Consider the following 17518-nt stretch of genomic DNA (forward strand, 5'->3'; position numbering starts at 1 on the left):
GGAGAGAAAGAATATTGTAATATTGGAATCATATGTTGGGGTTTGTGACGTTGCTCTGACTTTCCGAAATCCGACCTGAGGGGGGTATTCCAGTTTAAAAAAACCTCTATCTAGGATCTCTGGAAATTTTAACTGCCGACTACAACTGGAACACCCAATAATTACCCCCCACGACTATTTACACGTACACTATGACCAGTCCATCACACTCTCCATCAGTACATGTGTCTACATTAAAGAATATAACTAAAAACTAACTCAACTCTCCCTTACAGCAACATCTGGATCCTCTGGTGGAGGCCTTCACACTGCACTGAGTAAATATCATTCATTTCTCCTTTTACATGATATGCACCATATTTTGAATAAATGTTTTTAAATGTTGAGATTCTCTCAGCTGCTGAATTGCATTCGTGGAAATCCCAGCGGCGACGATCCGGGGTGTTTGCGGTCAATCGTCTTTTGAGTATTTTGAGTTTTTCTCAAAAAATTTTCTTCCAGGATGCAAGGAAAAGGTCAATCTACACATAAGTGGTTGAGATGAAGAAAGACCCAGAGCATGTCGAGACCTAAACATTTATACCTGAGGAACACCCCTTTCAGATCCCTTTGTCTGTTGAGGGGGTCTGCCCCTCCCGGCCGTGCTTTCACACCCCCTTTGTCTATTGCAGGTATCGGGGCCAAATCCCCGCAGAGGTATCCTGTGGATGTTGCAGTTAGGTGCAAGTTGAGTCTAGACATCCTAATTTGAATGCACAAAAGGACCTGGTATGTTGTGTTAGGAAAGGCTCTAGCTCTGAGACAAAACTATTATTTTTACCGAATACGGGCTGCAGCTTTCCAATATTTTTGTAATCGAGCATTCATCCAATTATTTTTCATAGACGCAAAGCGCAGAATTATTTTCTTTTTTTTTTTTTATGTATTTTTTAAAATCCGATTACTCGATTAATCGAGGTATAATTACTCCATTATAAACATATTCGATAGCTGCAGCGCTAAACTCAACTCTCCCTTACAGCAACCTCTGGATCCTCTGGTGGAGGACTTCACACTGCACCAATATCATTCATTTCTCCTTTTACACGATATGCACCAGATTTTGAATACATGTCTAATTGAGTTTATTTTTACCGAACGCGATATGATTCACGATATGAAAGAAAATGGTCTTTTAGGTATTCACACACACGCTCACACACACACTGAACTAACACTAACACGAGTGAATGAAGTGAATGAGAGGTTGATCAGGTCCATCAGTGAAGCAGCCAGAAGAATCTGAATAATAACCTCAAATGTGGTCTAACATGTGACATCTTAAGTATCTGTTTCAAGGATATTTACGTATACTTCCCCTCATTATTTCAGTCAGCACATGTGGGGATCGCCCCATAGTCGAACATGCTGATGTTGTTGAATCTGGTGACACGTTTTTGAGATACCAGTGCAACGACTTTTACACAGAAGTGGGTTCAGAGGAAGTGATGTGTTTCTCCGACGGCACATGGTCAGAAGCGCCCACCTGCAGATGTAAGCACAACATTTACATTATATTCATCTGACTTTTATCTCAGAATTCTGACTTTAATCTGTGTGGCCCTAATACTCTTCCGTACAGAACAAAGTGAATAAACCTCTGTTGTTGTTTCCTGTGTGCAGCCACTTACTGCTCCGTGGACACTGAGCAATACTCCGATTTACAATCTGTGGGAGTTCATTTCATAAAGGATGGTGAGAATGTGATTTTCAAATGTGAGCAAAAGAGTTACTGGATATCAGATCATTTCTCTGAGGTCCAATGCAATAATGGACGAGTTACAAAAGGCAAATGTAAGTATCCCTTTGGGCTCTTTCATTAATTTTGCACTGTTTTGTCTTTTCAATGTGTGGAAGCCACAACATGTGAATTGAAGCATCAGGGAAACGATATATACCATAAACAGTTATTGGCATTTTTTAATTACATCATCAAATTGTGCTTTATTATCCTTTCACTTTTTCACCACCGACTGCCTATTTCAGTGCACTTAACACAGAAATGTTAAAAATATTATAATATAATATTATTTTTCCACCTCTAACTTCTAACCCTGCACTAACATGTGATATTTTTCAGGTTGCAGCTGGCTCAATAAAGTAAGGGTTCCTCCATCATGAAGCAATTACACATTAATACCATTTCCAGCAGTTTGTATGATTTTATTTTCATTGTTTACTTTCTGTGAACTCTCTTGTACAGCTTTCCTGCTGATGCTGAAAAGGAAGACGCCGCCTTGTCTCGTCTTTTCACCACTGACTGAAAACAGACGCCAGACTGGAAACTTTAAAGTTGTGATTATGACGTTCTGCCTTTTGTAAATGTGTACAGGCAATACATGATAACCATGTGTTGATCTCTACATAACATGGTAGTAAATGGTGTGTGAGTTTGAAGCCACACAAAAACGACTGCTGGATTGGCCTGAATAAACGCTGCACCACTGATCTTTTGAAATTTTCATGTATGAATCATTCAACAGAAATAACCAATCATCCATTATTTACCTGGGTCCACCTGTTCAGGGTTGTGATCATGTGATAGTTCACTCACTTCACTGGTCAGGCTGTCCGTCTGTCAAACATTATGTTCAGATCATTCAAATCCACCACCATTTAAAAACAGCTGGGGTTTTATTTTATTTTTTTAAAGATAAGAGTTAATATTTTAACTAGTACATCAACGTTAAACGCTTGTGCTCACTAATGCTCTGCTTAAGAAGAAAAAAAAACACTAAACGGTGATAAAATAACCAAAATGATGCACTGCAGCTTTAAGTTATTACTTATTGATAACAAATACATTATTTTAAGGATTCCAAAAGTGTCCTTCTTCTATTTACTTGTGACGAGTAAATGTGACAGTGATCTAAGCTTGAACAACATGGAATCCTGAAACGGAAGCACCGAAAACATCTTTAACAAAATAAATAAAAAGATTTAAACACTGAATAAATGCTGCACATCACATCTGAGGCTGAGCTGCAGTTCAGATCCTCCTTCCATTGATGTGACCATGTGTTGATGTTTCCTAATATTGAACTCTGAACACAACAGTCCGGGAAATCAGTTTTGAAATCTGCAAAGTAAACAGTCTTATCAATTTCAGTAGAAAAGCATTGTCGGAGAAATTAGGGCTGACTTAATTACAGTTAGGATTTTACATGTGAAGAGAAGTGAAACAAAAACAGAACAGAGTTTTCTTTCTCGATGTCGGTCACGTTTTAAACAGAATAATCCAAAACAACAACTGAAGTAACATCTGTACACAAGACTCGTCTGTGTACTTTGGTCACAAACTTGTTGGAGCAAGACATTTTTGCAAAGTGTGACTGAGCTGAGTTCCAGTACATGAAGCCTAGTTTATTTGCATTGGCCTCTAAACAACATCACGACTCGGCTTCATGTTTACTCTGTAGCTCTTTGGGGAAAAGCCCAGATCAATTATTAATGGTCGCAGACCTGAATAAGGCTCTCCTCCCTCAGCTTTGTCCTACACTGATTTAGTTCCTGACAAAATGAGCGGAGGGTATTTTGGATTTGTTCTTCTGGTTTTGTTTCCTGCAGAGCTGCATGGTAAGATCCTTCTATTCACATTCAAGTCACTTGAACAAACATCTTTGATATGTATTTTTTTTTTTACTCATCTTTGTATTTCAGCTCAAACTGCAGCTCAGCCTTGTCAAGCTCCCAGACTAGTGAAAGGTTTTTTGGTTCCCGAACAAGAACTTTATTCTCATGGATTCGAGATCACTTACTCCTGTGATAATGGACGCAAACCAGCCGTGAAGGGTTGGTGGGCGACCAGCACGTGTCAAAACGGCGTGTGGTCCCATTTGCCACAATGCATAGGTGAGTGTGTCATTAATGATGTTGTCAGTCATTTTGAATGAGTATAAAGTAAACGTGGGTTTTCACTGTGAACAATGACGGCAGACGCTTAACTGTGGGGACGCTGCTCTTTTTGGATGCAACGGCACACTGTTCAAATATGAAAACATGCACTTTATATCTGAAATATGAATTATTACACATTTTTATAAGAAACTGCAACTCATCCTTCATAACCTGAGTCATTTGTGGCTGTGTTAAAAAAAAAACCCAGTGTACATTTATCATTGTTTTCGGTACAGTCTTGTATAAAGTACATTAAAGGCATACGAGTAAAAGTACAAGTATGTTACCAGAAAATGAATTTTGTAGAAGTTGAAGTCACTTTTTTAAATAATATTACTTCAGTAAAAGTCTTAAAGTATGTTTACTGTATTTAAGTATCAATAAATAATATATCAATATAATGCATTAATATACATTGTGAAATGGAATAGACTTAAGCTGTAGAAGTAAAAGTTCGAATTAAGCCATGGTCTCTCAGTGGTATAGGGCGAGTTGTCTTTCGACTGGAAGGTTGTGGGTTCAATTCCTGGCTCTGCTAGTCTATGTGTGTCCTTGAGCAAGACACTTAACCCCATGTTGCAGTGTGTGAATGGGTATGAAAGCTCATCAAGACGAGAAAAGCTCTATATAAACGACTTTGTTTGGTAGTAACGAGTAACAAAGCATTACAACACTGGTTAAGTCATAAAAAGTTATTTTCCTTTTCTTTGTCTTTTTTGCTCCACAGATAATAACGCCTGCATTCCACCAGAGATTCCTCATGGAGAATACACAGCGACCTCCAGTGGTTGGCACACTAACAATGACGTAATAAGGGTCAAGTGTGACAAAGGATACAAACACAAAGGCTACGCCGCAACGTCAACATGCGTAAATGGGACATGGTCATCTTTGCCCGTCTGTGAGGGTAAGTTAAAAAAAAAAATAGTCTTAAAGCAAAGTCAGTGTTTAACGATCAACTGAATGTTTTGTGTGTTCTTCTCCACAGAAAGTGAAGATGCGTGCGGCGTGCCTGCTCAGGTCCCCCACGCTGTCATCGTGAACCAGGAATACCAGGAGCTGTTTGAGGTGGATTCACAAGTGCTGTACGAGTGTGAACATGGATACTCTATAGGTGGAACACACACCAACAAATCTGTCATTTGCCTGGGTGGAATCTGGAGTCAAGGTCCAGACTGCAGTAAGTGCTGAGCGTGCAAGATACTTGTACTTTTACTCAAGTATCCATTTAAGGTACTTTATACAAGACTAGGTGGAGGAGAGAAAGAATATTGTAATATTGGAATCATATGTTGGGGTTTGTGACGTTGCTCTGACTTTCCGAAATCCGACCTGAGGGGGGTATTCCAGTTTAAAAAAACCTCTATCTAGGATCTCTGGAAATTTTAACTGCCGACTACAACTGGAACACCCAATAATTACCCCCCACGACTATTTACACGTACACTATGACCAGTCCATCACACTCTCCATCAGTACATGTGTCTACATTAAAGAATATAACTAAAAACTAACTCAACTCTCCCTTACAGCAACATCTGGATCCTCTGGTGGAGGCCTTCACACTGCACTGAGTAAATATCATTCATTTCTCCTTTTACATGATATGCACCATATTTTGAATAAATGTTTTTAAATGTTGAGATTCTCTCAGCTGCTGAATTGCATTCGTGGAAATCCCAGCGGCGACGATCCGGGGTGTTTGCGGTCAATCGTCTTTTGAGTATTTTGAGTTTTTCTCAAAAAATTTTCTTCCAGGATGCAAGGAAAAGGTCAATCTACACATAAGTGGTTGAGATGAAGAAAGACCCAGAGCATGTCGAGACCTAAACATTTATACCTGAGGAACACCCCTTTCAGATCCCTTTGTCTGTTGAGGGGGTCTGCCCCTCCCGGCCGTGCTTTCACACCCCCTTTGTCTATTGCAGGTATCGGGGCCAAATCCCCGCAGAGGTATCCTGTGGATGTTGCAGTTAGGTGCAAGTTGAGTCTAGACATCCTAATTTGAATGCACAAAAGGACCTGGTATGTTGTGTTAGGAAAGGCTCTAGCTCTGAGACAAAACTATTATTTTTACCGAATACGGGCTGCAGCTTTCCAATATTTTTGTAATCGAGCATTCATCCAATTATTTTTCATAGACGCAAAGCGCAGAATTATTTTCTTTTTTTTTTTTTATGTATTTTTTAAAATCCGATTACTCGATTAATCGAGGTATAATTACTCCATTATAAACATATTCGATAGCTGCAGCGCTAAACTCAACTCTCCCTTACAGCAACCTCTGGATCCTCTGGTGGAGGACTTCACACTGCACCAATATCATTCATTTCTCCTTTTACACGATATGCACCAGATTTTGAATACATGTCTAATTGAGTTTATTTTTACCGAACGCGATATGATTCACGATATGAAAGAAAATGGTCTTTTAGGTATTCACACACACGCTCACACACACACTGAACTAACACTAACACGAGTGAATGAAGTGAATGAGAGGTTGATCAGGTCCATCAGTGAAGCAGCCAGAAGAATCTGAATAATAACCTCAAATGTGGTCTAACATGTGACATCTTAAGTATCTGTTTCAAGGATATTTACGTATACTTCCCCTCATTATTTCAGTCAGCACATGTGGGGATCGCCCCATAGTCGAACATGCTGATGTTGTTGAATCTGGTGACACGTTTTTGAGATACCAGTGCAACGACTTTTACACAGAAGTGGGTTCAGAGGAAGTGATGTGTTTCTCCGACGGCACATGGTCAGAAGCGCCCACCTGCAGATGTAAGCACAACATTTACATTATATTCATCTGACTTTTATCTCAGAATTCTGACTTTAATCTGTGTGGCCCTAATACTCTTCCGTACAGAACAAAGTGAATAAACCTCTGTTGTTGTTTCCTGTGTGCAGCCACTTACTGCTCCGTGGACACTGAGCAATACTCCGATTTACAATCTGTGGGAGTTCATTTCATAAAGGATGGTGAGAATGTGATTTTCAAATGTGAGCAAAAGAGTTACTGGATATCAGATCATTTCTCTGAGGTCCAATGCAATAATGGACGAGTTACAAAAGGCAAATGTAAGTATCCCTTTGGGCTCTTTCATTAATTTTGCACTGTTTTGTCTTTTCAATGTGTGGAAGCCACAACATGTGAATTGAAGCATCAGGGAAACGATATATACCATAAACAGTTATTGGCATTTTTTAATTACATCATCAAATTGTGCTTTATTATCCTTTCACTTTTTCACCCCCGACTGCCTATTTCAGTGCACTTAACACAGAAATGTTAAAAATATTATAATATAATATTATTTTTCCACCTCTAACTTCTAACCCTGCACTAACATGTGATATTTTTCAGGTTGCAGCTGGCTCAATAAAGTAAGGGTTCCTCCATCATGAAGCAATTACACATTAATACCATTTCCAGCAGTTTGTATGATTTTATTTTCATTGTTTACTTTCTGTGAACTCTCTTGTACAGCTTTCCTGCTGATGCTGAAAAGGAAGACGCCGCCTTGTCTCGTCTTTTCACCACTGACTGAAAACAGACGCCAGACTGGAAACTTTAAAGTTGTGATTATGACGTTCTGCCTTTTGTAAATGTGTACAGGCAATACATGATAACCATGTGTTGATCTCTACATAACATGGTAGTAAATGGTGTGTGAGTTTGAAGCCACACAAAAACGACTGCTGGATTGGCCTGAATAAACGCTGCACCACTGATCTTTTGAAATTTTCATGTATGAATCATTCAACAGAAATAACCAATCATCCATTATTTACCTGGGTCCACCTGTTCAGGGTTGTGATCATGTGATAGTTCACTCACTTCACTGGTCAGGCTGTCCGTCTGTCAAACATTATGTTCAGATCATTCAAATCCACCACCATTTAAAAACAGCTGGGGTTTTATTTTATTTTTTTAAAGATAAGAGTTAATGTTTTAACTAGTACATCAACGTTAAACGCTTGTGCTCACTAATGCTCTGCTTAAGAAGAAAAAAAAACACATCTCGTCTGTGTTCATGCTGCATCATCAGGTTGGAGAGACAGTACCACCAATCACAATGTATACATCCACATTTTGTCACGTCACAAACGCGAATTTCAATGTATATTAATGGGTTTTTATGAAAGAGACCAACACAATAATGCATTATTTAAAGCGGGCCGAGACCGGAAGTTCCAATTAACGCTGTTTTTAGTGTGTATCTGCGTCATTACCTTGTTTATGAAGCCCTGAAGTTTCGAAACAAACAGTTTAGCCATTGCTGAGAATGCTGTGTTTTATTGTAATCTCAGGCTCATCCTCCTGCTCCGGACACTAGTCCGGGAACATCCAGTTGCGTACATTGAACCGCAGAAGAAGAATAACGTCCGTTGTGGAGGTGTTTCACGAGCGACAGTGTCTTCTGACTCTGGGTCAAAGTCATAAAAGGGACTGTGGCGGGGAGTCGTGACGAAACTATTTTTAAACATTGTTAAAACAATGTTTTGATAATGAGTAGCAGTGCATCCACCGTTCCAGAGAGGGGAGCTGCGATTCTGTGCTGATTATGTCACTTCCGGGTATTGGCCAATCACAAGACAGTTGGGAAGGCTCCACGATGGCTGGCCAATCACAACACAGTCTTTCTTCTTTTTTTTTAGTGGTGAATAGTGTAGCCTCTCTTCTTCTTCTTCTGATTCTAATTAACTAATTAGCTTTTTCCAGACTGTTAAAACTGTACCGCTAAGACCATGTTTTGGACTGGGGGAGTGTCAGTGTGCGTGATCAGGGTTGGTCATGTTCTGTACAGAGGAACCCGAGTTCAGTCCCAGTAACGTGCCCAGGTAGGACTGCTCTCTGGGGTTCAGCATCTGATTGGACCTCACAGAGTGGGCGATGTTGGAGGGCTGGGGAGTGAGGCTGTACTTCTCTAAGTACGCCAGCTCTGTGGACGCCTGGTAGCCAGAGTTCTGCTGCTGCCCTTGTGCCTGCATGCTCGCAACACTGTGAGCTTGGGAGGAGAGAGACGAGCCCCCTTGAGTGCTCAGATCTCCTTGTGTGCCTCCTGCCATCCGGGCAGGAACTGAAGTGACCGGCACGCAGACATTCCGAGGAGAAGGCGAGCTTTGGAGAGTTGACTTGGGTTCAGCTCGGTACGCCTTTGAGGTTTCTGGAAAAGGGATGGAGACCATTTTGTCCTCACTGACAGTGCCGATGGGCTGCTCAGCGAAGCGGTTGCTGTGCACGTGGTCAACGTGGTACTTCAGTTTGTCCTTCCTTTTGAAGGTGGCACTGCAGTGGGGGCAGTTAAAAGGACGAGCGTCCGAGTGAATCACCATGTGCTTGGTCAAGGTCTTCTTGATCCGAAATGTTTGGTGGCATTCGGGACATCGGTGGGGCTTCTCACCTGTCACACAAACACAAGTGGAGACACATCAGTGTCAAAGTTATCAAAGATGCTTTGATTAAGTCCAACCCAGGACAGCAACGCATATTCTCAAAGGACAAAAGTGAAATAAATGAAACCCGTATGTTTTATCTGTTCTGTCAATGGCTGTAAATGAGAGACGCATTTCAGGGACAGATCACCCACTAGGTGGGAGCCAAGAGTAGAGATACCAGCTTTGTGCTGCCTGCTACACGTGTTATCTGAGAGATTTTGCACTCCAGTGATTACAGATAAAGTAACGGTAAGTTATGTTTAATAATATATCGTTAAACGTGCATTACAATAATAATAATAATAATGCATTATATTTAAGGCGCCTTTCAAGACACTCAAGGTCGCCGTACAACAACAAAATAAAAATAACAAAAGGTAAGAGCAACGGGTAGAGAGTTAAAGAGTCAGAGGGAGTAGGCCTGTTTAAAAAGGTGGGTTTTCAGGTGGGATTTGAAGATGGCAAATGAAACGATGTTCCTGATGCCGGGGGGGAGGGAGTTCCTGGAGGAGCTCAGCAGCTGTGTATTGGAGTAGGGCTGAAGAAGGATTTAATAAGATGGACATAATAGTCCAGAGGAGAACAAGCCTCAGGCAGGTAGATCCGCATGATGAGCGAGTGAGAGGCACCAGGAGATAACGGTCGGGAGGAGTAAGAGCGCCACGAACAGGTAAAAGACGTCCATAAAGATAAACACACTCGGTGCTAACAGCAAGTCGTTTGCAGAAGAACCAGTGTACACTATAAAACCAACATTTTTGTCTGAGTCAGGACGATAAAAGTTCAGATAACAGTTAAGATCAGGAAGGGGGGGCCGGAGAGCAGCGGCAGCCAACCGCGCCAGCGTACGCTCAACCGGAAGTGTTGAGCGTATGTTTATGTAATAAATCTAAAGCAACTGGCCATAAAATCCTCCTAATATGTCACAGAGACTCAGGAATAATGTTCATATAACAAACTGAACTCACCAACAACAACAGTACAGACAAAATATTTGCATTAAAAAAAAATATTTTGCAGACTGCAAATGATTTTTATGTTTTGAAATCATGTTTTGGCATGTGGCGCCACCTACCGCCATCTACCAATCATTGCAGCCAGTAGAGTCTCAGCTGCCGAGCAACCACGGGTTGCCAGTTACGTCAGAAAACGAAACCTAAAAGACCTCTGTATTTTGAATTTGGAATAAAGTAACCATTTTTTGGCCACATTCTTACGTATGGCACCTTTAAACGTAAACTTAATCACACTGTTGGTTCTACGGAAAGCATTACTGGTTCTCCTTTTCTACTAGTAAAAATGATGTCTGTTATGTGTTTTTTGTACTTGAAAATCATGAACAATCGTACACGTGTCATGCAAACACAAAGATTGAAACATGGGGATTAAGGAAACTCTTCATGCATGTTCAGTAACTGACGTCTTCGTTTTCTTACCAGAGTGGGTCCTGAAGTGCATCTCGAGACTGGACTTTCCTTTAAATTCTTTCTTGCACACCTCACACTGATGCACGGCAGTTTTATACCTGTGAAAAGAGTCCTCATTAACAGAGACCGAAACAATCGTATACCGCTATTACATGAACAAATACGTGACGTTTGATAACGTACTTCTGCCAAACTTTTATTCCCAGGTGAACACTTTTGTAGTGGACAGTCAGATGATCGTGGCGCCTGAAGCACTTGCCACACTCTTCACACTGGTGTGCTTTCTCCCCTGCAACAAATATGTGAGAAGGATTAACGGCATGTTCCTCTGTACTGACTGCAACGAGTGTGTGAGTGAAACAAAGCAGTTTTCAACCGTACCAGAGTGTATTTTCTTATGTTTGGTGAGGTGATCGTGGCGTATGAAGGCTTTCCCACATTCGTCGCACTCGTAGCGCTTGTCGTCATGGTGGACTCTCAGGTGAAGCCTGTTCATGGGACACTTTATTTCAGTACAGGTAACTTCAATTATCAACCATTTAAACCTCAAGAGCTTGAATCATTCACAAGTTAACCACATCCAACTTCTTCTCTCAGCCTCACGTCACCGACCTGTAGGAGCTGCTATGACGGAAACTTTGACCACAGATACTGCAGAGGTGAGGCTTCTCCCCACTGTGGATCCTCATGTGCTCCCTCAAGGTCGTCCTGCAGGTAGAAATCATTATTTTACATTCTGTATAGTACATGTTTATCAACATGACATAAACAACTGATAATGGAGGAAAGAGCAGACATTTATAAGTGACTAATAAGGAGGTTTAACAAGTAGTTCTGAGAATTGTGACCCTGATTTAAGAAATGTACTAAAGCAACTGAGAACACATAAAAAAAAGGGGTTACGCCTTTAAAAGTACAGATTATGTCTCAGAGAAATGAGACGTACCTTTCTCTAACAGATTTCCCACACACAAAGCAAGTCCACTTCCTTTTGCCTCCGTGAGTGCACTCCATGTGTCGCTTCCTGTTTCCTGTGTCGTTAAACTGTCGGCCGCAGATCTCGCAGGGAAAAGGACCTGAGAAATGATTCAAAACAAATGAAAAAATTGTCGTCAAAATGCATCGATTGCATTTACAGTGACACGTTTGTTGGCTCACGTAAGTGTTGGGGGACCGGCTGTGCGTGTGTCCGTGACACGCGACATAACTGTCAGACTGGGGGATCACACATTTAACAACGTTGTTTAGATATTCCTGCTACTTCCTGTCGTCTTTGTTTTCTTTGTCCATTTCCTGTGTCCCATCTCCTCTTTTATTTGCTGTTGGCAACTTGTTGAGTCAGTACACTGCCCGATTGTGTCCAGATTGACTGCGACATGAGGTCAAGTCTGTTTCCCTCACACGCTAAAGTTTCTGTGCCAACTGGTGCAGACTCTGCCCAATGTCAATGTCCCCAGCTTTAGAATTGTGTCTATCTTAAAAATGTTACTGTTAGCATTCCCTTTTGCATAAGAAAACATAAGCATAGGAATTTTCATTGTGCACTTCTCACCTAAGTGGATCTTTTCATGGTGCTTCAGCCTGCTAAACCTCGACTTGAAGTACTCGTCGCAGAAAAGGCATTTAAAAGGCCGGTCTTGAGTGTGTAGGATCATGTGCTCCTGCAGGTGAGGCCTGCGGGTGAAGGTCTTCAGACAAATCTGTTTAAGAAGGATTAGCGGCTGTTAAAATATCTCTTTACATACAATGCATTTCAATTATTCATCCATTGGGCAGTTGAGTCCTACCATAAACGTCCTCGGTATACTTGTGCAATCACGTATATATGTTATGAACTTACAGCACATTTCCAGCCTTCACTCTTCCTCTTCGTCTTGGAAAGAAACTCTTGGATGTTGTCTGGGTGAAACCTGGCAGAACAGAGACGGAGATCATACAGCTTATGTGGTCATAGTGGTCATAAGTAGTGCTCTAAAAAACCTCAATACTGTCAGCATGAGCATTATGATACAGTTGTCTGCTCCTGATAACCATGTTTACATACATATAATAATAATTTAATACTAGTTGTTTTCAGCCACATCAGCTTTAGTAATGTTGGATAAAGCTGCTAATCCCTGGTCTTTTTCTCTTTGATTTCCACTTCTTTGTATGAATAACACACACTGGGGGGATTATAGCAGCTGTTGGTGTTCACTTAATTTACGATCTAGTGCCATCATCTGGTCAAAGTTTTAATTTCTCCAATACTTCTCCCCAACAGCCTGAACAAGGCTTAACTAGCACACTTCACTTAGAATGTTGAATGAATAGAATGCAGTCCATTATGTTTCACCTGTTAACAATCAACACGGTTGCATTATCCGTTGTTTGTTTACAAGCTCAGAAAGCAGCAAAACAGACCACCATATTCAAAAGTTCACATAATGCCGGTTAAGCCTTGTGAGATCTAAAGTGTTTAGTAACACTTTAGATTAGGGAACACATATTCACCATTAACTAGGTGCTTACTAACATATATAAGTCGCATACTAGCCCTTTATTAGTAATCATTAAGCACGTATTAACACCTTATTCTACATAACCTTATTCTACCTCTATTACGAAATGAATTAAGATTTTTCTTCATAAGGTGTTAACATGTTGTTTATATTTACTAATAAAGGGCTAGTATGCTACTTGTATGCATGTTAGTAAGCACCTTGTTCATGGTGAATATGTGTTCCTAATCTGAAGTGTTAGCAAGTGTTTGTATTAGAGATCGTGATGAAATCCAGGTGGATTACGGTGATCAGTTTTGGGCATATTTACTCGATCACACGGGGTGCTGGACCCACAGTTCTGAATTTAGTTGGCATGTTATTTTGCTTCATATGTTACTATACTATTAATATATTACAATGTTTACATTTAACTGCCTCTAAGGAGGATGAAGGATGTGAATTAAGTGGATGTGTGTGTGTTCATAGGTTTCTACATTGCTTTGCGTGTTAGTAAAATGTTGAGCTAATCTCTAGTTTACTCAGTTTTCAGTACAGATGCTCTAAAACTAAAAATAAATTGTGACCAAATCGAAATTGGATAACATAAGCAAATATATTGTGATCATTTTTTAAGGTAAGCTGCGATGAATGGTAAGTTGGACCGACAGTCGACGAGGTGCTTTGCTAAGCCAGTGTCTTACCTCCTAACGTGTTTAGCCAGGGTTTTTTTGCTGGCGTGGAGTTTGCTGCAGAAGGGACATTTGTGCTCCTTCAGCTGGAAGGGAGTGTCGCTGGCGTGCTGCTTCTTCTTGTGCACGGTCAGGTTGGACTTGGTGGAGTAGAGCTGCAGACAGATATCACACTTGAACGGTTTCTCTCCGGTGTGCACTCTGGTGTGAGTCACATACTTCCCTAAACAAAAGGAGGCAAACATTAGTGTATAGTAATACACTTTCAAAACAACATGACTGCACTGCGACTAGTGGGTTTTATAATACGAACCACATAAGAACTAGATACAGTGCCTGGGTTCAGAATCTCAGCCTGGTGAGCTCATGAATAAGAGTAACACACTCTTTATAAAACTGCTACGACAACATTATTAAACACACTAGACCTTACTCTATGCTTCTCACCTGCACGGTCAAAGGTCTTGCCACATTTGGGACACTTAAGGGTCTTCTTGTTGGAGATTTGAACGATGACAGGAGCCAGACCCTCAGGATAAGCTGGACTCTGGGAGACTCCACCTGCTGCTCGTCCAGGCGCCACCTCCTTTTGAGCAGCCTGACACTCGTCTGAACTCTGTTTGCTTTCACTCTTGTCTGCTGCGCAAACTTCAGCAGCACTCTTCTGAGCAACCACGTTCTCATTCATGTCCACTCCTTCATCATCCTCCACGATGCGCTCCATGTGAGCTGGTTTGGCTGTTTCATTCGTGTCCCCTTTGGACGTTTGGTTTTCTACAGCCACCTCTCCTGCTTCTTCCGCTCTGGCTTCAGGTTGCACGCTCAGTGATAAATTAATTTGCTTTTCCACTAGTCTGTTGACGAAGTACTCTACATCTTCTCTCTTGTACTTTGTGGGTGTACTCCGCCTTCGAGCTGATCTCCGTGTGACAACGCTCCTCTGACCTGCCGTCTTGTCTTCCTCAGTTAGCATTACTAGCGGTAAATCTCTGTTAGGCTCAGTAAAGTGGTTCTGCACTAACTTGTCGAAGCTGAACTGTTGACTGCATGGGCTGCTTGGCTCAAATGGGCTCTGGATGTCTGTGTCACCTGCTGGTGAGTCACTGGAAATCATTTCTACCTCAGGAGACTTTCTCATCTCATCCTGATCCTGTATCACACTTACAGGATGGACCTCCTCTTCCTCACACAGCAGTTTTAGAACATCCATCATGTCCAGGAATCGGGCCGCTTCAGTAAGAGCTGGGAGGTCCGTCTCCCTGACATCGCTCTCAGAGGCATACAAAATGCCCAGCAGGTGCTGAAAAACAGAATCCTCGACATGGTCCAGAGTCACGTGCGTTGTAGTAGGGTTCTTGGACAGCTCAGCATGGAAGTAGCTGCTCCCATGGGCCAAAACCACCTTGTGGGCTTTGAAGATCCTCCCACCCACAGACACAGACACATCGCAGAACTTCTGCCTGCTCCGATCTTCATTTAAAAACTTGAGGAGGCTGTGACTGTGCTCAGACATAGTCAGGTGCCGGATTTGTGAGTCAGGAACAGTTTCATAGCGGGGTGGCGGTCTGTTTAAGCCCAGCACAGTGTCCAGCTCTGTGGCACATTCATCACCACCTCTGACCGGCCTACGGGCGCTGGGTTTTCTCCTCATCTGTGCGTTTGACGGGCTACCGTGAATCACTCCTGCAAAACACAGTTATTACGAGTTATTACAATACAATTCAGGGTTTCCCCCAGTGTATTATAAGCCTGGCGGACCGCATCCATACTGTTTCACATTAATGGCTGATATCAACAAAACTTCACCTGTAGTGAGTAGCTGCCTACCATTGGCAACTACTACAGCAATCAGAATGGGAAAATGTCTATTTGTTGATTGAGAAAATGTCTGTAGGGGCCCTAAGCAAAAATTCCCAGGGGGCCCTTCCAACCAGTGTTCATCACCATTATGTTATAAATAATCTGACACCAATGAACAATGTATGAGCTCAAAATATATATATATATATATATTTTTCGAAATGAATGAAATAACATGGAAATGGCTGTAAATAGCTTTTAAAAACGACATAAACTTAGTTAAAAAAAATACATTACACTGTAAATAATCCTCTTCATTTTCCAACTTGCAGAACGATAACTTCACACAGGTTAACGTGAGGTGGGGCCCCTTTAGGGATGTTTCCTAGTGAGATGTCATTGCAAATCGCCCATTGTTTTTTAAGGGGGATGGGAATGCGCCTGGTCACTGCACATTTCAGTAAAAACAGCCCCCAGGCTCCGAGTGGGGGCCCCAACTGGGGGGCCCAGTTGCCTGCCTTGCCTGTTCACAAGCTGCGCCTGCGTCAAACCTCCTGCTAACTTGTGCACGCTTGAAAAGACGCAGGATATTAGCGACTGACGTTAAAGATGCGTAATTACCGCTAATTATCAACGCACACGGAGAAGCCGCGCTCAGTGAACAACGCAGAACAACATGAACACGTTTGCATCTCCACCTGAAGGACCCCGCTGACATAAAGTGAATACAAGACTGTGACGAGCAGACCCCCCTTTGAGGAGAGCGCGGACAAACGACCCTCGCTGCTACACTTGAATTCACTTGTACACGAAACCCCAGGGACACATTTTACCTGAGAGACGTGGACCAGGTCTAAATAAACACCATAGACTCGGGCCAACAAACGTAAAGTGGAAAACAAACAAACGAATAGTGGTTTCCTGCTCACGATGTGAAAGTCGCCATTGCACGAAAATGTCGGACCCGGCAACAAAGTGTTCGCCCATTGGTTGTTTTCGCTTTTGTCCGCTCTCTCGCGCTGTGCTTGGAGGAAAAATAGGAAGAAAAACAACAACACACGGGGGAGAATAACGAGCGGCGGTACTCACATGTCTTCAGTCTGTGCAAAATCATTAAAGCTGACACACGAATCGAGCGAAGAGGACGCGTTTACGCGCAGTTCCACACGGTTTACGAAAGGGCTCTACGAGAGAGGGCTCGGCGCAAGGGGATCATGGGTAATGTAGTCTCTAAGTAAGTAGCATTCTGTGATTAGCTACTAACCACCTGTTCAGCTTAGATTACTTAACAAAATAACTGTATGCTTTAATTTCACTACATGTATCTGATAGTTACAACTCACTTACAATTACTATGTTTTTTTTCATATGTATAGGTTAATATACACACGTGTGTGTGTGTGTATATATGTTTATGTATGTGTGTGTGTGTATATATATGTGTATATATGTATGTATATATATGTGTGTGTGTATATATGTATGTATATATATGTATATATATATACACACATAGTATGTGTATAATAATATGTGTATATATATTATATATACATATATATGTGTGTATATAAACGCACACACATATATATATATATATATATACGCACATATATATATGTACATATATGTATATGTACACACATATATACATTTATATGTGTATATATGGTTGCATATATATCTGGTTGCAGGATCCAGATCCAGTTTCAAGGCTACTGTTATTATTATT

The 17518-nt window shown here is 41.4% G+C and overlaps 1 protein-coding gene across 1 annotated transcript; it reads right to left on the reverse strand.

Annotated features, from left to right (window-relative positions):
- Positions 1 to 8718: 8718 nt before the first annotated feature.
- Positions 8719 to 16962, reverse strand: zbtb41 (zinc finger and BTB domain containing 41; the record flags this gene model as incomplete). Its single annotated transcript, XM_083888791.1, has 11 exons — positions 16876 to 16962; positions 14434 to 15669; positions 13999 to 14209; positions 12655 to 12724; positions 12367 to 12514; positions 11761 to 11890; positions 11427 to 11522; positions 11196 to 11302; positions 10998 to 11103; positions 10824 to 10912; positions 8719 to 9353 (listed from the first exon to the last, which is right to left on the reverse strand). The coding sequence occupies exons 2-11, from the start codon at positions 15635 to 15637 to the stop codon at positions 8719 to 8721; spliced, it is 2796 nt and encodes a 931-aa protein (XP_083744917.1). The 5' UTR covers positions 15638 to 15669; positions 16876 to 16962.
- Between the last annotated feature and the right edge of the window lie 556 nt (positions 16963 to 17518).

The sequence above is a fragment of the Microchirus variegatus genome, assembly GCF_963457635.1.
Source record: "Microchirus variegatus genome assembly, chromosome: 5".
Lineage (NCBI taxonomy): Eukaryota > Metazoa > Chordata > Actinopteri > Pleuronectiformes > Soleidae > Microchirus > Microchirus variegatus.